The sequence below is a fragment of the Peromyscus maniculatus genome, chromosome 10 (assembly GCF_049852395.1).
Source record: "Peromyscus maniculatus bairdii isolate BWxNUB_F1_BW_parent chromosome 10, HU_Pman_BW_mat_3.1, whole genome shotgun sequence".
Classification (NCBI taxonomy): domain Eukaryota; kingdom Metazoa; phylum Chordata; class Mammalia; order Rodentia; family Cricetidae; genus Peromyscus; species Peromyscus maniculatus.
The window spans coordinates 60,545,833-60,569,876 of record NC_134861.1 but is presented as its reverse complement, the minus strand read 5'-3'; the positions used below and the strand labels follow the sequence as shown (position 1 = coordinate 60,569,876).

At 42.3% G+C, this 24,044-nt stretch overlaps 1 protein-coding gene across 2 annotated transcripts in view; it reads right to left on the bottom strand.

Moving 5' to 3' along the window:
• Klhl5 (kelch like family member 5) overlaps positions 1 to 24,044 on the bottom strand; it is a 68,888-nt gene that overhangs the window by 31,583 nt on the left and 13,261 nt on the right. The window contains exons 1-2 of one of the 2 annotated variants that reach the window (XM_006974600.4): positions 11,684 to 14,127; positions 1,301 to 1,483 (exon numbers count right to left, since the gene is read on the bottom strand). In XM_006974600.4, coding sequence (XP_006974662.2) covers positions 1,301 to 1,483; positions 11,684 to 12,063 — 563 coding nt within the window. In that variant the 5' untranslated portion in view covers positions 12,064 to 14,127. Of the gene's footprint in view, positions 1 to 1,300; positions 1,484 to 11,683; positions 14,128 to 24,044 lie in introns of those variants that run through there. The other variant, XM_015993439.3, reaches the window with a different exon arrangement.

Here is a 24,044-nt window from a genome sequence, read left to right as displayed (position 1 = left end):
TTTTTTTGGTCATAGTCTGGTATAAAAAGGTAGTAAGTACTATAAGGCAAAAAGTAGGGCAAAGATAGATGGCGTCACTCGGGCAAAGGCCTGTTGCTTAAAATTATTATTATTGAGAGAGGTGAAGACTTCAGTCCCGGAGGTGCCTGGGATGGCACTGGGTAGGAGCAGACAGGGCCCCAGTCCTCGGGCACAGGGCGCACACAGTAGTGCACAGGAACCCATGAGGGCTCTGGAGGCTCCTGCCGGTGAGCAGGCGGAGTGGTAGGACAGAGTACTGGCGTCAATGGCAAGCTGGGCTGCACAGTCACCACATGCACTTTGCCTTTCAACCCAGGGACTGGGAGTCAGGGGGAGGAGGAAGCAGAGAGGCCCGTGGATACACACCATCTGTGTGATGGTGGTGTCAGCATGTGACGCCACCGCCGCCGAGGTGATGAGCGCACTTTCATGGCCACTATGAGATGCCTCTGGGAAATTCAGGTTGAAATCTCTTCTCTAAGAAACCATGTTGTACCACAGGCTTTTTACCACAGGGATTTGTCAATAAATGCATGCTAATCGACAGCTATGAACCCAAGCGCCTTCTTTTGAATGGTTTTATTTCCACTTCGAACAAAGGGTTTTATAAAAACTTTTGGGCAATGTTAATTGATACTGAAAGGCATAAAAGTAGTTGTTGTGGTCATAGCGGTGATTAACAATAAGTAACTGAACGAATATAAAATTATCAGAAGAAAATGAATTTTTCTCCTAAACATTTTTCATTTGTTTTACCTTAAGAAATGGGTCGTTTGTGTTTGGATAATCCCCACTGCCTCTATCATTCTTCATAGTTCGTAGAGACCAGCAAACAAAATTGGGGAATACATGGGAGTTTTAAAGCTTGTCAAGGGGCAGGAGGGTACTAAGTGGACAGAGCACAGGCCTGGGTTCAACCCACAGCATTACAAAAAGAAAAGAAAAACTGTTAAGATTTGTGAACTCTGTTCTGTGAGATGTTTTGCTTCTGGCTATCCATAAACTCTAATTCCCATCCAGCTTATTTAAAGCATCTAATGAGTATTTAATATGCAGGAAAACGGTTTACTGTAGCTGATATCTACAGCAAACAATACTGACTGATGTGAGGCTAATGCCTGTGCTTCCATGAAAGAAAACAGGGACATTTATGCTTAGTGATCTCACATGCAGTGTGTTCTTCCCCCGAAGCCTAAGGGCTAACCGGGGCACGTCACCTCACCACATGTAGTAAGTTACCTGGGGACCAGTTCATCCCAGAAGTTTACAGAACAATTACCTGTGAGCTGGAATCCTACGATCACCAGCAACTAGGATGACATCGCACAGCTGCTTATGTCTCAAGTAGTTTTCCATCTTTTTAAATGTTTGCTCCGCATGATTAAGGGCTTGGAAGAATTCATCTGAGGAACATGGCTCCATAGTATGGCAGGACGACAGTGTCTGGCTGCTATTGGAAGTCCTGATGAAAAAAAAAAAAAAAAGAAAACACACATTAAAAAAAAAAATCACCATGTCATGAAAGTTTTTCCCCACTAAGTCCCTTTAAAGCCTTCACATGCAATATAAGAATCAACGCCACCAGTCAATATTAGAGGGTAACTACTCATTGTCTTAAAGGTTTTTTTTTTTTTCTTGTGTAGAGTCTCACAGCATCGCCCAGGCTCACCTCAAACTCTAGCCATCTTTGCCTCAGTGTACCAAGTCTGGGACTACAGACATGTATGGCTTACTGCTTTGGTGTTTTAAAAATCCATGATGTTTGGGCATGTGTGTGTCCTGTAAACACAAGACTGAAGGTGCTACCAACAGCTATGGCTACACATACTCTTTGTATTGCCATTTTTGATTTCTCTCCGGCAAACCCTGGGAGTCTGCTGAAAAAGAGCCGAGCTATCTATATTCATACTGATGGGTGTTACCTCCTAATATATTTAATGGTGCCATTATTATTTTGTTTGAGATACAAACTATCCTTTACTTAAAAATGGGTTATTTTCATAGGTTATCTATAAAATACACTGTCACAAAAACAGCAGTGCAAATAATTCTCTCAAAAACTCAGATAACCAATAACATATATTTAAAAAGCTAAGTTAGTTTAAAGTAACCTGAAGGCTGGAATCTGGGGCATGTGTGTTGGAATGGACCACCATATCTAATTGTCTAGGACCATCTGAATTGGTCAATACCCAGGCAACATTTAACTTAGTTCTTATTTCTCAGCATATTGGAAGATAATTTTCTTAATATAACTAATAACCTTATCAAAAAATTAAAAAATCAGATTTCTTACTTCTTAAAGTAAGAGCATCTGAAATCAACGGAATTAGTAAGTTCCTTGCCAGAGCTAGAGATTGTTCATGCTTGTAGGGACTACTGTTTGATAAGGACCTTTTCCTCCTGGGAGGCAGCTAGACCGTATTTCCAGCCTGTCTTACACATAGGTGAGTTCTGAGGGAGGGGGCAATGTACACATTAGTATCTCCTAAATATATTTAATAAGAGTGGGAGAAAAAAATCACAGTATCTAATATTTATAAACCGCAAATTCTCCCCAAAACAAAGTAGAGGAAGTACTTCTTTCTTAGGGCTCTGATGTTGGTATTCCCTTTCTTATGTTTCACCTTAAATTAACAGTAGTGACTAACCAATGAGCAAGCTGGTAGACTAGAGTCATCATCCAATCATAAACACTAAGAAATATTCAACTTTAAAAGAACACTCACTGTTCAATACTATCATCACTAAGTATTGTAGTCTAACTTTGATACTGAGAGAAGCCCAATCCATTGCTTGTCAGGAACTTTCAGGGAATTTCAGTTTGGAACTTCAGACAAATCCAGTATCATGGGGACCATTCACATTTGGGCATCTCACTTGGTCTGAGGTGAGACCCAGACACCATATTTTTCAAAAGCCATGAGGTGCTCCTGATACTTCCATGGCTGAGGACCACTGGTGGACACTTGGGTTAGGAGGTGATATATTAAAAAGCTGAGTGTATGATGAACCTACAGTTCAAAACACTGATTTGCACAATGGAATCCTTGCTTCCAATATAAACTGAATTTCCCAGAATAAAATATTTAAATGAACTAGTAGAACTTAAATGGAATATTTGTTACCTTAAAAATGAGCATATAGGTGGAATATTTTACATTTCTGTTATTTATTTTATGTGTATCTATGTGTGTGTGTGCTTGAATGCACATACATGCACCATGTGTGTGCACAGGTTAGAAAAACGGTTCCAGATCCTCCTCGAACTGGTCTTACAGGCAACTGTGAGCGGCCATCTGGGTGCTGTGAACGAAACCCAAATCCTCTGGAAGAAAAACAAGTGTTCTTAACTGCCGAGTCACCTCTCCATCCCAACACCGTACACACAAGCATTAACCAGACGCCTTGTGTTTCTAGAATGACACTTCGAACTTCTTCATTGGCCACCGAGGCTTCAGTGCCGCCACCTTAAGTGAACGTCTTATTTCAGTGCGGCAGTTACAGGTTTCTGGAGACAGAAATCACGGCCACGGCTTCAAATGAGGGCTTCCGGTGTGTAGTCCACGGGAACACACAGCGATGGTCACAAGGTAGGCGTGAAGGGTAAGAAGCACGGCTCCTCGACAGACTTACGGCTGCACAACTCCCCTGCAATTCTTGCTTTCATTTTGTAAAGACCCTCGGGACTTCATCATACAATTCTAACAAGCACTTTTTAAAAAACATAATTTATGAGCTGGGTGGTGGTGGCGCATGCCTTTAATCCCAGTACTTGGGAGGCAGAGCCAGGCGGATCTCTGTGAGTTCAAGGCCAGCTTGGTCTACAGAGTGAGATCCAGGACAGGAACCAAAGCCACACAGAGAAACCCTGTCTCGAGAAACAAATAAACAAACAAACAAACAAACAAACAAAAAACCCAAAAACCATAATTCACCATACAGTCATTCAACTACAGGGAATTAAACTACATGCATTCAAACTACCATATGGAGAATTTTTACAGCCAAAAGAAACCTAGTCTGTCATTTAATTCAAATCTTGCAGATGAGAGAATTTGAGGTCCCAAATGGCAAGGAGTAGAGGTTTGAAGGGAGAATGAAGATCACTGATGGCAGGCACTAGAATTAAGGATTTCAAAAAAGTCCACTCCCATTTGACAATTATGTGGCTAGGGATGGGGAAGTAACAGTTTCTGAGGGAGAGAGCATCCTGTCTACACCTTTATGACTGACAACGTGGACATCTCCCGACTGTCTTCTCCTTGTGCCTTAGTTTTGAGAGCTGAGTTGGAGAGTATTGGAGAGTGATGGAGAACATTTTAGGAAGGTTCTAGAGTTGTTACCCAATACAATAGCAACTGGCCATTTTGAATCCATTTCAATTAAAAAAGAAAAACCACAAAGTTTTATTTTAATAAAATAAAAAAAATCAATTCTTTAGTAGCTGGGGTAGTCACACTTTCAATATCTAATATACATATCTCACATCACTGGGGACATTATTTTATTTCTCTAAGCCTTACTCTTCTTCACCATCAATGTAGGAGCAATGCGAAGGAGTTTATTTTAAAGGATCTCTTGTAGGAGGATTATGAAATAAAACAATCCGTGCACAGTCCATTCAGGGTAAATACACAATCATGGCAAGTCCCTGGTGGGAGAGGTCACTTTGCAGTGGGCAATGAAGACCTGTCATCTCCGCCTTTTGTCCACATAACACTATCCGTTTGGTTGTCTTTTAAAAGATGATCCCCATTATTACCAATTTTTATAACTTAATTTCATATTTCTTCTTTAAAATGGCCTTTAAAGCAGGCAACCTAACTCACAGCAGAAACATCTGGGAATAGGACATTTGTGGAGTATTTAAAATACATTTCTCTCTGTTCTGCTTGATCTTGACAACAGAGGACCTTCATCTAGCATCTCTGCTTAGTTTTGTCTACAGGATATTACTAAGACAGTAAATCACATTTCAAAGAGCTGCACGAGATTATTCAAATAATTTGTGGTAGAGCTTCACTGTAACGAACTACACATTGATGAATATTTCCTGGCTATACAGAAATGCTTAATTTTTAGGCTCTGTCACTGAACTAGGAAATGAATTTAAGTCAGAAAATGGCTGAACACACACACACACACACACACACACACACACACACACACACACACGAACTAAAAAGATTCGGATCACCAACTGTTTACCTTGTAATTCCCAAGGTGGGGTACCATGCCATCAAGATGCCAAGGGGATGCTTAGAAAGGTCCCTGAGTGAACGTTCTGGAATTTGAACTCATGCTTTATAAAATGGGAAATATCTAACTGACAACATAGCCCAGCACCTGTAATTCTCCAGGTTTCACATGTGTATAACTGCATGTGTATGTACATACAATATATGCATGACAGGCCTCTCCACACCCTCTGTCTCTGGGACAGGATTTTACTATGTAGCCATGGCTGGCCTGGAACTATGTAGACCATGCTGGCCTCAAACATGGAGACTGTCGACCTCTGCACCCTCTAGTAATAGGATGAAAGCTACGTGCCACCATGTCTGGTACAGAAGAATGAAGTTTGAAAAATTTAACTTACAAGAATTATACTTGACTTTGAGTAGGTGAAAAGCTGCTTTGAAACCGTGATTAGTCTGCTGGCTCTCTCTCTCTGTATAAGTGATTGGCACCTGCATTATGACATGTGACATCTAGAGTCTATGCCTCTGCAAAAGCGCAATTAGTGAACAGTGAATCTTTTAGCGTCTTTCACAAATACTCATAATCACAATTACAAATAAAATGCAAATTTATGAGTGTAAGCTATCAGTCTTTAATTTTTTATGTATACTGTTCAGCATACTTAAGGAATGCCCTACGTATATTTAATAATTTACAAAGGATGTACAGATAGCATCATTCCATTTTTATTACATGCCTGTAATTCCAGCATTTAAGAGGTAGAAGCAGGAGGAATGGGCCAGCCTGAGCTACATGAAACCCTACCTCAAACATCTAAAGCAAAGGGAAATGGACAAATAAAAATAGAGATATGAAATAGAAATAGAAATTGAGATAGATGACTGTGACTTCAAACAAGCATCATAGGCATCCCAGGCAGAACATGACTGCAGTGGGAACAGAGGGAGGAGAGGTCCACTGGGTGGTTGCTAAGGCAGCAAACGGGGGAAGTTTGTAGGGAAGTGAGGAGGAAGAGGAGGCAGCGCCGTCCACTTCCAAGATGGCTTCCTTCTCCCATCCAAGTACCAACCTGGCCTGACCCTGCTTAGCTTCTGAGATAGGAGCGTTCAGGCTGGTATGGCCGTCCACAAGAGCTCTCCCGTCTAAGGACACGGCAGTTGTAGAAAGCTATAGCAAGAGCTCAAGAATTACCTTTAAGGACTGGAACTGCAGTTCAGTGGTAGAGAGCATGCTCATCAAGGGAGAGGCCCTGGGTTCAATTTCCAGCACCCCCCCCTCCAAGATAAAAAAGCATCTTTGTCCCTCACTTTCTCAAGAAAAACATATTTTTATTTGGGAATTATTGCCCCCTGCTATGAACACCATGGCAAGGATATCCGAGGCAGAGTTAAAATGATTCTAAGAATCTTAAGTAACCAGTATGAAGGGGGAGGTCCACCAGGCACAACGCTGGAGAGAATTAAAATGGCCATAATCTTTGTGAAATAACCTTGAGAAGACAAATCAAGACCCTTAAAAACACGAGGTTGCCCCAAGTCTCTGTCCCAAGGAAATAATTATCTATGCATACAGAGACTGAGCCACAGGGAAGATTTGTTAAAGATTGTTTAGGGGGAAATACTGTAACAATCTAAATATTTGTTAAACAAAAGGTATGTCTACACACAGAAGCATGGTGACCCATGTTCTAGAAGACTGGAGATGGAGGTAAGGAGAGGACTGAGGCAAGGAAGGGTTGGCCACTCAAGCATGAGGAGGACCTGAGTTTGAGTCTCCAGCACCCCACTAACGAAGCCTCTGTAACCACAGTCTTTACTTACTGCACTTTTTTTCTTTTGTTTTGTTTTTCAGGACAGAGTTTCTCTGTGTAGCTCTGGCTGTCCTGGATCTCGCTCAGCTCTGGCTCTCCTGGATCTCGCTCTGTAGACCAGGCTGGCCTTGAACTCACAGAGATCCGCCTGCCTCTGCCTCCCGAGTGCTGGGATTAAAGGCGTGCACCACCACCGGCATACTGCACTTTTTATTATAACTTCGACTCTCTTTTCTAGTTCTACAGTAATGGTTTTCAGTTGGGCACATGGCTACACTCAGGTAGAGACTACATTCAAAGCCTCTCTTCTAACTAGTTGCGGCCACCGGACTGAGTTTTCACCAATGGAATAAGAGATACATGACCTGTGTCAAGTGTTTCACACCCAGGCTTTTCTTCGGTCTTTCCCTCAGATGAGAATGGAGAGGGTTGCTGAGTAAGCTTTGGGCACACAGAAAAGATAGTCCCCTAACTGTGGAGAAAGGAATATGGGCCTCTGAATGAACCTGTGAGGCAGAGGTCTATCTGCCCCTGGCCACTGGTCTGCCTGTCACCTGTGCTTCTGATAGTCTTTGACAAATCATTTTAGTCCATGACCTATTAGCATACTCATTCCTAAAGTTCCATAACCAAGTTATTTGCTTATGGGTCAGTGTGTGCTATGTGTGTGTGTGTACAGGCACATGTGTATCATTGTCTTCATGGCTGGTTCTAAAGCCTCACTGTCCAGATTCAAATTGAATACAAGTAAAATAAAATGTGATTAGTAAGTGTCATGAACAGAATCTTTTCCTTTAAAAGCCTGAAGCTTAAAAGGTCAATTGTAGTTGGGAATAGTGGCATATGCCTGTAATCTCCACACTTGAGAGGCTAAGGCAGGAGGACTGAGTTCAAGGCCAATCTGAACTATACATTAAGATGTCATCTTAATGAAATAGCTCAGCAGTTAAGAGCACTTACTGCTCTGACAGAAGACCCAGGTTCGATTCCCAGCACCCATGTAGCGGCTCATCACTGTCTGCAACACCAGTTCCAGGTGATCTGATGCCCTGGAGGCTCTTGCATACATGTGGTGCACATATGTACACTCAGGCACACACATAAAATAATGAGCAGGTTATATTTAGGAATATATATTTATATAGTCACACACACACATTTATATATACATGCAATAACAATGAAAAAAGAGGCCATGAAATTGAGAGAGAGCAAGGGGAGTTATATAAGAGGGTTTGAAGGGAGGAAAGGGAAGGGAGACCTGTTGTAATTATATTATAAATTCAAAAAAGGAATACATAAATAAATGTATTTTTAAAAGATACTATCTTTAGAAAGGGGATGGGGAGGCAGAAGGTATCTAGGATATCCAGATTTGAAACAGAGTTGAAAGCCACCAGTAATTCAGTTCTAGGGGTTCTGGCGCCCTCTTCTGGCCTCTGTGGGTACCAGGCACGCACACACACACACACACACACACACACACACACACACACACACACGGAGTACATGCATACATGCAGGCAAACACTCATTCACATAAAATTAAATTAAAAATAAATCTTTAAAAATAGCACTGCAAAAACTAAATGGGTTAACATTTTGAAGGGCTTAGAACCGCCCCTCATAGTGACACTGAGGGAACTTTAGCTATGATTTTTTTAAGAGTTTAAATTGCAATAACATTTTATATAAAACTGACTTTAAAAGTTCAAATATCCAAAATGTTAAGCTTTATAAATAAAACTTCATTTCTTTACTTAACAGGTGTCAAAAATGACCTAATTTTACATTAAATCAAGTGATGTGTAAGTCACTTATGCTATGATCACATGGTATTAGCTATGGACACCTTGCTGACTGACGCTGGTAAAAACTAGTCTGGAATTGAGATCTTAGAAGTCTATCTCACCTAAGACATGAAAATTGTATTTTTGAAGTCTGAAATTCCTCATGCTATATTAAAACAAAACCAAGTTTATATTTCAGTCCTAAAGTTGACCCCCACAGAGAAAGTACAGCTAGGCTATGGAGCTGAGATGAAAGCTAAAAGGTGAGAAGTGTTGAAATGGTTTAGAGCAGTGGCAGAAAGAGGTCAGGGGCCAGTGCCTGGGCAAGCTTTCAGCCAGAACACAGCTCACAAAGCACGCTCCGTGCATACTTGCATAGGAGACTTGCAGTCCTTGCCTTCAGCCATCCACATCCACGACGGGTGTCAGGATCCTGATTATGCAAAACCACTCAGCTGTCCTTCCCCTATCCTCAAAACCCACAAGTTCTGTGTAAGTTCTGATATCTGTACTGATGACTGTTCAAAGAAGAAATAACTTTGTTATATATGTGTCCTCATTGTATCTTTAATATTTTCAGATATCAATTTATAACATGCTCAGAAGGTTTCCTAGTTCATCCTTGGCAAATATACCCAAGAATAATTGCTCCACGTTATGTATAAGAATCTGGCGAAGGTCACCACAACTTCTTTGACAACAGTAGCAATGGGCTTTGATTCGCTTATAGCAGAAGTACAGCCACTTAGAACTTTGGCCATTTAAAAAGCTGAGGGCAACAAATGTCTCGCTCTGACAAAGGTCAAAGACCCAGCCAGAGGGCTGAGAGAAGGCATACAAACTGGATACATTTAGTCTAGAAGAACATGGAGATGGGAAGGGCAAAGCACATTCTAAATTCTAGACCTTTTTTTTTTCCCAATAAGATTGAAATGCTAAACCATCAAGAATATGTAACTGCTCTTACATATCCCCCTGAGATCTAAAAATCAGACATTTTCTTTTATTACATTTTACTATATGGATAGTATTTTTTTTAAAGTTAGGTCTCTGAAGATGTGAACTGTCTACCTCTATCTTTTACTATCTTCTGGATTAGCATTTTATTTTTATATTCCTATAAATAAAAATATCAATATAAGATTCTTGAAGAATATACAATAGCTATCTCTGGGTCAAAACAAAAATCTTTTCTTTCATAACTAACACCTCACCAAAATAATTCAATGTACATACAAAAAAGAGGATTAAATTTTAGTATTCATTGGTTACATAAACAACCTGTGATGTAAGGAGTGTGTGTAAATTTTCCCAATATTACATATGTCATAAATTTTATGGTCACATAATTTCCCTGGGTAGTAGATAGATGTTAATAGTCTTATAACCTAAGCTGGTAAAGAAATGACTGTTTTGTATTTTAATATTATTTAAATATTCTTAATGTATTAATTTTTCAAATGGAATGATTATTTACTTTCACACAAAAATTGATAAAAATCATAAAATTAAAAATTTTATGTTTTCTTTATGGCAACAAGTTCCCCCCCAAAATATAATAGAATCATGTTTGTTCAGTTAATCTCAATATTAAAATTATTCCTGACTTCTCTTCCCTTAGGATAAAGCCAAGTCATGAAGTAATCAAAAAATTATTAAACACACTGTTTAACCTAGGTAAAGACACTTTCCTCTCTCCATTATACAGATGATTACAGATGACTGGTCTATGTTTTTATCCCCTCACAGGTCAGAATTCCATGTTCTGAAGGTTAGAGGAGGAGAAGGTGGTGGCTATTCCCAAGCATGAGACACTTGAACCGATGAGTGCGTTTGATCTCAATTCTTCAGGATGCCTACACTGACAATAACCAACTTAGAGATATAATAATCAAAACCTGCAAAGGCATTTTAAAGGGGAGAAAGCAATCAAATGCCCAACGAGAAGCTACTTGTGCCTTTAAATATTTGGAAATATTCTAGAGTGAAGATGAATCAGAAAGGCGACTTGAACTTGCTACACGGCATGTCAAACTGATCGAGAACATCCATCTCCAAGAAAAGAAGGATTCCAGGAGAAAAGGAATAAAATCATCATGAATTTTTTCTTTATTGTATTTCTTCTAACTCATTCTCCTTACCTCTTTTTTCTGTCAGTTGACCACATCTAGCACCGCCTCTCCCCCCATATTCCCTTAAACTTTCCTGAAAGATTATCTTTCCTCCCTTAAACATGATTTCAGTGAAAAGTGAGGGTAACGGGAATTAGTAGGTGTTACCCTTGAACGAGACATGTTACTTAGTATTCTCTGTCTTGGTCTGGAGGGCTGCACCAGAGACAGGACAAAGAAATAACCACAGAAAAATAGTATTCACAACTAAAATGGTGTCAAAAACTGGGAACTCCAGTGTGTGTCTCTTTGTAAAACCCTTCACTCTCAGCCATTCAAAATGACTCCACAATCTATGACAACCCAAAATATCACAGAGATTTATACTGTAGAAATGTCATGTAGTTTTACTGTAATACAGAAGGCAGATGAATAGCGACAGGCAACGATGTCTAAAACTGCTCCTATAGATTATTTTCAAAGCACAGCCAGACCTATACATGAAACGAAAGGTGTTTCAAAATGAAAGCTACGTGTTGTCTTTAAATTTCACAGAATTAATGCTGAGACATTTTCCAAATCCTAGCAAACGCACATGTCCATACCAAGATGCTATTCATGTAACAGTACCCAGGAAGCAGGTGTACGTACAATCACAGAGCTTAGCCAGTGAATATTCAATTATTCTCAAATAACACGGAGAAGATACCCCACACCCCACCTCTGACGGTAAGAAAACAATCAACCTGCTCGAGCTGGAATCCGATTCATTTTCCTCTTCGCTAGTGCCATCATCCACTTCTGGTCTATCCAGCCAATGTGCACCGCCACAGTCTTCTGCGGTAAACTCAAACGCAGGGACTTCAGAGGTGGATGCCATTGGCCAAGAAGGTGAATTCTGAAAATCCAGTTGGCTGGACCTTCGGTAACCAATTGAAGCCAAAGGCAATTGTAGGTTACATGGATCTAAAAACTTTCTTCCACCGTTTGCTCCGGTCTGTCCTCGGTTCCAAAATTCTCCCTGCTGGCTGTCAACTGAAGAATTAGATGATGCTTGATGGCCAAACCACCTCCATCTGATTTTCAAAATCTGTTTCACATCAAACTCTTTACGAGAACCAGACATCCTCAGAGAAACCAAGTGATCGTCTAGGCAACGGGCAAAAAGCACGGCACACGGATTTGTGCATCCAACCAAGACAAGAGAAGTATATTTCCCGCTGTACACAACAAACAGCTTCAAAGGAAAATAAATCGTCCATATATATATCTACATTTACTTTCATCCCAATATATCAGACTATAAAGAACAAAGGATAATGAATAAAGATGAACCGCGGTGGAACATTCCGGTTCAATCAGAGCAAACTCCGATCCACCTATCCTGAAGCAGCCACAGCACTTTCCCAGATCCCTTTTCCCATACAGACCCTCCGCTCTCACAAACACTGACAGCATTCATTAAAGTCCTTTCAAATGCAGAACACCACCCCCTTTTTTCTAAACCACAAATGACAGAGACTGAGAGCACTATCCCGCCGCAGACTCGCAGCCTCTACTGCTCCCTGTGTTAACTCTTTTATTGCTGAAACAAGAAACGCATCCCAGTGTTTTCCTTTGTAGTAAAAACCACTTTCCCACCAGCAGTTCCTGCTTTTAAACCACGTTCCTAGGTGAGCCATCACAAAACGAGTTCTTTAAAAAGCATTTTAAGTGAGCGGAGTTTGAGGATTCTTGAGCTGTGTTGGATGGGGATGAGGAGGAAAGAGTCTAAGGTGGGGCTCTGGACCGCCACTTTCCTCCTCTGTCTTCTCTTCAGAAGAAAGGTATGGTGCCATCCTGGGTAGGCGTTCATTTGAACAAAGAACAATGGGAAAAACTAGAAGAAAAAGTTTGAAAACTACAAAGGACCAAAATATGTCAGTTCTTACTCTTTAAGAGAAATACCCTGACACCAACACCGCTCTCTAATTAAAACAAGGCTGCTTCCATTCAGTTAGACACTGAGATCTCCTGTTTAGAAAAGGCAAAGTGAGGCTGAAGAAGGCAGCCAAGGAGAAGACGTCCTTGGCTGCAGGAGTGCCCTGGACAGCGCGCTCTGTGCTTAACAAGACAAAGCAGTGGTGTGGACATGGTCACCAGAGATTGATAGGGGGAAAAAAATCAAAATTTAAAATACTAAATAGTTGCTTTGAGTATTCTACTAGGCATGAAGAGAGGCAGAAATACACACATACCTAACCTCCAAAATGAGTAAATATAGTTACCGAAGCAAATAAAAAATATCTGATTGGTTTAAATGTAAAACATTACAATGCTGTAATATTAAAAATTGGCAATCTGTAAATGCATAACAGGATTTAAATTTTCAGGGGGCTCAGCACTGATTCTGTATCAAATAATTTAACACAAAGCTATATCGACCAAAAGACAAAAGTCTGCTTTGGAGGTATAAAAATACTGTGAGGCCTGTACCCTAACCTCACATAGCCCCTAAAAATGAAAACTGCTCAGAAAAAACAGAATAAGGAGCATGAAAAGCCGCGTACAGTTCTGTCCTGAGCACTGTGGCGGACCCTTCCTTACGTTAGCTTCTGAGCAGGAATGTCTCCGGATTGACAGAAACGGACACTCATAAAGGCAGGAAGTGAGCGTGCTGGTAAGGAAGGGTCCAGGCAGCCACACCTAGTCAGTTCTAAAAACTGGAAAGCAAGTTAGATGAATCGATGAGACAAAACGTCCTGAGCTCAAAGTGCTATCGAGGCATCCAGTAGACCGCCGAGGAGAGCATGGCTTTCTAAAGTCAGCTTGGTGGTGGCAGGTGGCAAGCATCAGGTGTGAAACGACGCCCTTCTCTGCCCTCACCGGAGCCGGTCAGCCTCCCGCCAAGCCTCCACAATCTCCACTCTACCCAAACTCACTACCAGCTACAGCACGGGCACGCTATTCCCTCCGTCAGTCTCTACCGCTGTTTGGGTTCCAATTTCCCAGGCTTTAAAATCCTACTCCTCTCTCGAGGTTCTACATCTTGGGCATTGCCACCCTTACAAACAATTCCTCCCTCACTCTGGGCTTGCGGTTCCTAATGATGGTAGCAATCTCCTCCCCAACCAAAGTTTCTGCACCCTGGAGAAGTAGCTTTCAGTGACTGGGAGGACCAGAGTGCTATCGTCTTGAGAGGGCAGGTGCCAAAGATGACAACATCTTGCAAAGCATACTATATACAGATGCAATGGAAAATAATGACGTAATGGTGCACAATAACCTTTCCATCACCCTCTTCATTTAAAAAGAACGGGTCAACTTCTTCTAGGTGCAAAGTATGCAAAAAGAAAAAACAATCCCTGACATCTTAGAGCTTTTAAAGATCATGAAATATCACAAAAAGAATAATTTATGGGCCATGTTGAGTGTGTATGTGCATGTGTGCAGGCCAGAGCCAGGCATCAGGTGTCTATCTCTATCATGTTCTGCACTATTGCCTAAAGACAGGGCTCCCACTGACCCAGAAGCAGGCTGCTTTGGCTAGCTGGCTGGCTGGTGAGCTCTTGGGATCTATGCCTCTCCTCCAGTGCCAAGGTTACAGGTATGAACAGCCACGCTCAGCTTTTAACATGGGTGCTGGGGATTCCAACTAAGTCTGCATGCTTACAGAGCAAGGGTTCTTACTACTGAGCCATCTCTCCAATCCCACAAAATACAATTTAATATATAATGACTTTACATAAGTGAATTTTAAATTGGATTGAATCAATGTGAGAACATGTGCCAGTGCTCTGAATTCCAGGAAAAGCTATTTTTAAGAGTTAGAAGTGCTTTGATTGTTATCTTGTTTGGTGAGTCATTGAAACCTGAACTCAGCAGACAGTGGCTTCCATTAAGGACCACTGAGATGTGCGACATTTCTCAACAGGAATTCTCCATCAGAAGGAATTCAGACTGGAGGAGCCACGGAGGCTAAACTGTGGGGCCACACTCCTACCACTTAAAGGGCCCAAAGGGCCTTATATCAAAAAATTGGGCTATACATTGAATGGATACCTACTTAAACGAGCAGCTGCTCTGAGTCAGCTGTCGGCCAGTGAGACAGGCCCCATCCATAGGTCTAAAGGGACAGACACCAGGACTTGGGTTGCAGAAGGACAAGCAGCACTTAACTGATGCCATCATGACCAGGATTTAATCCCTCCTCCACTGTCTCACTCATAACACACACACACACACACACACACACACACACACACACACACACACACACACTCATAGGAGTTTTGATTATTGCTAGAAAGAGAGATCATATTAAATGTACAATCTGAACATTTTTCTCTCTTTTTTTGAACATTTAAAAAATTATGTGTGAGTATATGTGTTTGGATGTGGGTATGTACACATGTGCACAGATGCCCTTGGAGGCCAGAAGTATAGGATTCCCTGGAGCTGGAGTTACTACCCTACCTGGGTCTGGGAACTGAAATCAGTCCTCTGGCAGACAGCAGCAAGCGCTCTTAACCAAATCGCTAGCCCTGAATGTTGCTTTTCTTATATAATTTCATATTCACATGGAGATATTAACTAACAACCTGGCAGTTTCATGACATTGCATGCTTGTAAAACCATTCATTACTATCTCTTTGAGGTAGGCATGGTGGCTCATCCTGCAAACATCAGAACTAAGGAGGCTTAAGCAGGAGCATTGCCATGAATTTGAGGCCAGCTTGGGCTCCATCTCAAGTTCCTAGCCAGCCTTATCTATAGTATCAGACCCTGTCTCAAATAAAACCCAAACAAACCAAACCAAAAAAAAAAAAAAAAAAAAATCTCCTTGAAAATCATAGGCGTTAGGTTGATTCCGAGTTTTTGTTTGCTGTTAAGGCAACACCACGTGTCCTCTGAGACCTTTATGTCTACGCAACCTATTCCCGGGAGAACTGCTGCGTTGGAGGACTACTCATTTCAAATGTGAGTAGCTTAACTTTCCTCAAATTCACATTTCAGACGGAAAGAACTGTGCTCCTCTCATCTCCCGTCATAGGCCTGACATTGGCAATGAGTGTCGCAATTCTTTTAACTCTAGATGACGACTGGCCTTGAGCACAATTTTATAGGTCCACTGGCCATTTCTGAACTAGCTAAATCTATTTTTTCCAGAGGCCACTTGTCATTATTTACCATCAAGTAGAGACTTGTTATATAGTATACATTTTCAGACTGTATTGCTCTTGTTTTGGAATTGTTTTCTGGTTATTTCCAGACGGACAGCAACTAGCTTTTGTACCTTCAAAAGCATGTTAGAATAACAAGAGTTTAAATCACAAGTGGAAAGCACAATGTATTTTCATGACATGAACCAACCACGTAATTTTCACTAAGATTCAGGGACAATGACCAGCACTTAAATCATCTTTACGCTCCTTCCCAAAGGTAACCACAACCCTTAGTACAGTTTCCTTTTCTCAAATGTATTCTTCTGTTCATGATTGTCCTAGAATGTAATTCATAGACTGGGAATGGAAGTGTAGCACATATGAAGTTCGATTTCCCCCACCACCACCAAAACCAATCTGTTGTTTGCACCATTTGATGAAAAGTTTTTATGACTATATGATATTATAAACATACATACACATATATATGACCACTGAAATCCCTTCAATTGCTGACAAGACCCTTGAGTTGTTTCTAGTTTTAAACTTTTACCAGTACTGCTGCTATGAACATTCTTGTATATGTGGTCTGGCACACACACACACACACACACACACACACACAAACATTACAGTTACGTGTGTGTGTGTGTGTGTGTGTGTGTGTGTGTGTGTGTGTGTGACTACTACATTATGAGGTATATATGTACTACCAATTTACACTCTTAAAAGAAGAGCATAAAAACTCCCACTATTCTATTGTTATAGTTAGGGTTCTTATTGCTGTGAAAAGACCATGACCTTGGCAACTCTTATAAAGAAAACATTTAGTTGGGGTGGCTTGTTTACAGTTTCAGAGGTGCAGTCTATTATCATCACAGCAGGGAGCATGGCAGCGTGCAGGCAGATGTGGTGCTGGCTACATCTTGGCTTGCAAACAACAGGAAGTCGACTGAGACACTGGGTGGTATAGGAAACCTCAAAGCCTGCTCCCACAGTGACACACTTCCTCCAACAAGGCCGGACCCACTCCAACAAAGCCACGCCTCCTAATAGTGCCGCTCCCTATGAGATTATGGGGGCCGTTTACATTCAAACTGCCACATCTATGTAGCCAACACTCATAATATCAGTTTTGTTTTTTTTTTTTAAAGATTATTTTATTTTGAACTATATGAATATGGATGTGTGTGCAGTGCCTGCAGAGGCCAGAAGAGGGTGTTGAATCCCTGGAGCAAGAGTCGGGTACTGAGACTTGAGCTCAGGTCCTCTGAAAGAGCAGTGTGCTTCACCCCCGAGCCACCCTCCAGCTCTCCAGTCTCCAGCCTTTTTACTGTTGGCCAGTTGGTTGGGTATGTAGAGTTCAGTTCTTGTGATATTTGATTATGAGTGACAGTGAGTAGTTTTTCATTTCAATTCATTTTTCAGATATCCAAACGGATCCTTAAGGTCTCTCGCTCTTTATTCTTACCATCTTACCTCTTTTCTTCGTGGAAGCTGTTAAATTCCCCATATTCCCTTTATGGTAGGCTGGGCACTAATGGGGCTATGCCACGAAACTCAGCAATCCTTCTCTCTATCCTTCCTTCCTTTCTCTGTCTCTCTCTCTTTTTTTCTGAGGCATGGTCTCACTATGTAAGCCTCGCTGGCCTGGAACTCAGTATGTTGACCAGGCCGGCCTCGAACTCACAGAGATCCACCTCCCTCTGGGCTCTGGGATTGAAGGTGTGCACCACCACACCCCGTGGGCTAACATTTCTTTGAATAAATTTTCATCTCCTTCCCACCAGCTTTCCCTCCACAACATAACACTGTTGCAGCCAAACACCCAGCTCTGACGAGAAGTACTCACCAGGCTGCAGGAAGTGCTCAGTGCTCAGTAGCAGAGCACTTGCTTAGCATGTAGAAGGCAATGGGGTCCATCAGAAGTACCTGCCCCAATACACCGTATTGTTAAGTGACCAGAAGAGGCTTCACCAATTAATCTGTGTATGTAATTTTGATCCCTTAGGATCCTCTATCCCGACCTTCCTATATTTTTTCATGGCACTCACCACTACCTGGCATTGCTGTTTATTGGCTTATTGTCTATAACCTCACTACAAGGTAAGTCCCAGTAGAACTTGTCGTCTGGATTCATCACTGTGGTCCTAGCACTTGGCAAAGAGTCATGTCGATAAACAGATCTATCCTAGCACTCGGGAGGCAGAGCCAGGCGGATCTCTGTGAGTTTGAGGCCAGCCTGGGCTACCAAGTGAGTTCCAGGACAGGCTCAAAGTTACACAAAGAAACCCTGTTTCAAAAAAACCAAAAACAAAACAAAACAAAACAAAAACAAAAACAAACAAACAAAAAAAAAACCCTCGAACACCCCAGATCTATAGTGAATGCACCCAGCAATCACAGCAACAACAAAAGAATGCATCTATAGTGCATATTTCAACTCTAAAATAAATTAATAACATCATATTTAAAAAATATGAGAGGACCATTTACCTTTGGTGACAAGATCTTTGTTGTTGTTGTTTGTTTGTTTGTTTTCCAGGGTTTTGTTTTCCAGGGTTTCTCCATGTAGTTTTGGTGCCTGTCCTGGATCTTGCTCTGTAGACCAGGCTGGCTTCGAACTCACAGAGATCTACCTGGCTTCTGCCTCCCGAGTGCTGGGATTAAAGGCATGCGCCACCGCCACCCGGCTAGTGACAAAATCTTTTAAATACTGTTTCAACTAGAGAGGAAAATCACAGCTTGGCATTCTAAAAATGTCTTTCCCGATTGCATTCTTTCATCAAACTGATCACACTTCATACCTCGTTCCTTTTGTCTCAATAGCCTTGCTTTAGTTCAAGGTAAACTTCAGATACAGAAGTTGGCACATTGTTTAAAACAGATAATGTGTCTATTATGAATACATTTGTCAAAAAGTAATTAAGAACCTGCCTGAAACATCTGCTTCAAAGCTGCTCAAATGCTGGACTGTGAACAGATGTCACTGTTCAGTATTACAATACAAACAAGAACACGTTACTAAGAGTGCAGGGATCGCACTCCCAAGGTGTGGCTTTTAAACTCTGCCTTTGGAGCCTAATGCCCAGGCCTTAGAGGTGTAATACATTTTGTATGTTCTTTTCCATTCTTCGTTGTCTTGTTTTTAGCTCTGATTTCGCTCAACCATTTAACATCGCTGGTACTTGATCACTGGCTTACATAGTAAATCATTATTATAAAAATCTCGATCTGCTTAAGCGGTTTTAATAGAATAGTATCTATGAATAATCAGTTTTAATGGGTCTTAGAGATTTAAGTGTGTAACACATGAGGAAAACCTTCAGGAGCTGACGCAGTGTGGTTAAGAGTCCTTTCTGCTCTTTCAGAAGAACCAAATTCAGTTCCCAGCACCCATCTCGGGCAGCTCACAACCACCTGTAACTCCAACTCCAGGGGATCCAGCGCCCTCTTCTGGCCACAATCGGCACCTGCACACGTGGCATTCACTTAACACAGACACACATGCACATATAATAACAAAAAATAAATCTTTGAAAGAGAACCAGTTTTTAATGTGTATGTATGTTTTGTTTTTGGTTTTTCGAGACAGGGTTTCTCTGTGTAGTCCTGGCTGTCCTGGAACTCATTCTGTAGACCATGCTGGCCTCAAACTCAGAGATTCACCTGCCTCTGCCTCTTGAGTCCTGGCATTAAAGAGGTACGCCACCACACCCAGCTAAGGAGGAGGATCTGAAGATGGTGATTTAGAGACAGGCTTCAAGATGAATTAGAGATTGGTGAAAATGGCCTCCTGAGGGAAGGTGCTGTGAGCAGAGAAAACAGATGATGAAGGGGTGAGAAACAGTTTAAACTTGGTTGCAAGCAATGAGATCGGAAAGGGAGACGCACGTTAAAAATACAGTGTTATTGAGTCTGACTAGGATGTTTGTGGCTAACCAAGAGGGAGCCAAAGGTGGCAGTGTGATCAGGCCTGTGTGATTGGGAATGAGGACATCAAAGACAAGGAAATGAGAGACAGGATTGGAAGGACACAGTGTTGCTCCGAACGTGTTTAGTTTTAATAATAAACGCATCAACTACATTATTCAGGGTTCTCTAAAGGCACAGAACCGATAGGATGAACATATATAGTAAACGGGGATTTAGCAGAGCAGCTTGCAGGGTGTGATCTGGAATGGCCGAGTACTTGGAAGTTGTTCAGTCTACAAGGTTGGATGTCTCAGCAGTCTCGACCCAGCGCCAGAGTCCTGGGGAGCTGCTGGTCTTCGTCTACGCTGGAATCCAGAAGTGGGTTCTAACACCAGTGAAGGAATGCCAGAGCAGAGGGACAGATGGACTGGCCAGGGAAAGTGAGGGTAAGCATTGGCAAAGCAAACTTTCTCTCCTCCATGTCCTTTCAGCTAGGCTGCCTCCCGAAGGGTGCGGCCCAGATTTAGGGCTGGTCTTCCTGCTTCAGATAATCTGATCAAGAAAATCCTCACAGGCGTGTCCAGCAGCTTAGGTTTTAGTTGATTCCAGATACAGGCAAGCTGACAACAAAGATTAGCCATCACAAGCCCACCATTTGCCAGCCTGACATACAATCATATCTTACGCCATGATTAATTTCCAGGTGGAAACAATAACCAGGTCATAATTCTGCCTAACACGATACAACTACTCCAAGTACAACAGCAAGTGCATTATGTGCTTTAGAATAGGTAGCAAAGTCCCTTGAGGAGTGTTTAGCCTTTCAGTGTCTCAAAACGTAAATGTTACAGCAAGGTGTAGTGATACACACCTTTAATCTCAGCACTCAGGAGGCAGAGACAGGCCGATCTCTGGGAGTCTGTGGCCAATCTGGTCTACACAGAGAGCTCTAGGACAGCCAGGGCTATACAGAAAGACCCTGTCAAACCAAACCAAACCAAACCAAACCAAATTAAAAAAACCTCTTAAATACGATAATATAGATTATAACACTTAACCACTGATATCTCGACTGATGTTACATTATGAGATTAAAAAAATAGAGGAAAGCAAAACAAATACTGGATACACACCCCCGCCCCCACACACCTGTTTTTAACAAAAATAGGACCGATATGCTCCTGTCAATTACAGTCCTCGTTTCTGAAACTGGTCACATGACCTTAGCTAATATTTAGAACTACCTTCCTCTGTACCTCCACCCTCACTCAGCAAGCACCTCAGCAGGTCTTGGTTCCTTCTCTAGAGCAGTGACCCACGCCTTCACCCTGAAGGGTCTGTGCCCTCTGCCATCCTGCCTGATTAGATTGTAGCAGTTTCCACTGACTTTAATCACAGGACATGGTAGCACCAAGAGACACCCTACAGGATCTCCTGCATTCCAGACATAATCTTCCTCACCTCCTTTGTGGAGAAGCAATCCAATTTCCCCATGGCAATCTGGATCTATCACCTCTCCCAACACTGTTCCTCCTTTCTTAGCCTGTTGGCATAAGGGCACCAGAAGCCCAAAGTAACCGGGGGAAGTCTGAGCTTCCAGTTCAATGGAATGTTTGTTTTACCTCCAGGCATGAATGCTCCCCTATCTGGAACCAAAGCTTCTAGGCCAGCAGAACTTAGGGTCACAAGAACAGGGGGGGAAAATTCCCTAGTGGTCACTAGGAATGATAGTGAGTGGAACCACCCTCATTTCCACACCTTGGTTCCTGGACCTGTAAATTCTGGCCATGTGAGAAACTACCATATACTGGACACTGATTCAAAACACATACTACCTTCTGGAGAACCCTGCCCCAGGCCTCCAGGCTGCTGCCACCTAATTGCCCCTGTAAATGTGTCTTTAAAAGGTCCTTCTGCCATGCTACCAAGGCAGCTGCTTTTTGGTAGGGAACAAGTTAAGACCAGTGGATTCCATGAGCATGGGCCCATTTGGAAAGAATTATCCACATACTTCTTCCCCAAATGTCTTTCTTACCCATTTCCCAATTATGCTTTTTCCAAGTCATTGACCATCCAACCAATCCATGGCTACAGCTCCATGAAAAAATGAACAACCACACACCTGACCATTTCTCCAAGTCATTGACCATCCAACCAATCCATGGCTACAGCTCCATGAAAAAATGAACAATCACACACCTGATCATTTCCTCCTCCTCCTCCTCCTCCTCCTCCTCCTCCTCCTCCTCCTCCTCCTCTTTTTTCAAGACAGGTTTTCTCTGTGTAACAGCTCTGGCCATCCTGGAACTCACTTTGTACACCAGGCTGGCCTTGAACTCACAAAGATTCACCTGTATCTGCCTCCCGAATACTGGGATTAAAGGTGTGCACCACCATAACCTGCCTCTATTTCTCTTTCTTAGCAAAATGTATGACTATGTACATTTGCCTGAAGTTTTGCCCACCTTGAAGATTTCCCTTCACCAGTGTCTTTCAGGATTGTTCCAGAAAGGGGTTGTAATGCTGTAGCTGTCTACTTCTGTGTGTTACCTGCAAATTGTACAGAACCATCCAGGCCCTAGTCTCCTCCTCCTCAGTTAATTAATCATAAGGCATACTCCATGAGGCTGTAGGTGCATGCTTGAGAGCAGAAGGCATTGGAACAGGAGTAGAATAGGCATCTGGGCAACTTCTTCATGTAGCTTGCTGGGATGCCCAGGACTTGCCTTGGTTCGTACATCATGTACATCACTTCTATGTGATAATGGATTGCTGCTGTGCACACCCTACTTTATGGCTTAGTGGATTAAATAATACCTAGCTCATGGTGGGCAGCTCAGGTCACATTGTCAAATGCTGGTCCCACTGAGGCCGAATTGCAGGCTAAGAGCTGTCTCTCAAAGGGAAAATAATTGTCTGCAAATAGGGGAAAAGTCTTGCTCCAAAATCCCAAGGGTCTCTGCTATGATTTACCTATAGGGGCCTGCCAGAGACTCTGAATAGCATCCCTATCTGCCTCTGACATGTCAGGTACCAGTAGGTACCAGTAGGTCTCCTGGAGCACATGATCCAAGTGGTAGAGTAGTCCGCACAGCAGCCTGGACCTGTTGAAGAACCTCTCTTGTTCCAGGCCCTACACAAAGATAGCAGCTTTCGGAGTCACTTGTGAAGGGGCGGAGTAACACATGCAATGGAGGAATGTGCTGCCTCCAGAATCCAAATTAGGCCCACCAAACATTACGCTTCTTTCTAGGTGGTGAGAGGGCCCAAGTGTAATGGCTTACCTTTTCCCCTTAGAAGGAACCTCTGCATACCTCATGCCACTGGCCTTCTAGAAATTTGACAGAGGTACAAGCCCCTTGAATTTTGGTTGGATTTCTTTCCCATCCTTGAATGCACATATGCTTTGCCAACAAGTCAAAGTAGTTGCTACCTCCTGCTTGCTCACTTGGGTCAATCAGCATAATGTCATCAATACAGTGGGCCAGCATGCCACTTTGTAGAAGAGACAGACAAGATCTCTTGGAACTAAGCCAGGACACAGAGATGGAGAGTTAACATACCCTTGAGGCACAATGGTAAAGGTGCACTTCTGGCCTTGCCAGATGAAAGCAAAATTGCTTCTGGGGGTCCTTATGGACAAGTACTGAGAAGAAAAAAAAAAGCATTTGCTAGATCAATATTAGCTACACACCAGGGAGTGGAATGTGGTGATTTGGATGAGAAGTGTCCCCCACAATCGCAGGCATTTGAACATTTGGTCCCTGGATTGTGGTACTGTCTGGGGATGTGACTGTGGTGCAGTCTTGCTGGAGGAAGTACATCACCAGACAAGCTTTTAGATTTAACAGGCTGCATCATTTCAGTCCACTTCCTCTGCTTCTTGCCTGTGGTTCAAGATGTGAGAGCTCAGCTTTCTTTCTTTCTTTTTTTATTATTATTATTTTTGGTTTTGTCGAGGCAGGGTTTCTCCATGTAGTTTTGGTGTCTGTCCTGGAACTCACTCTGTAGACCAGGCCAGCCTCGAACTCACAGAGATCCGCCTGGC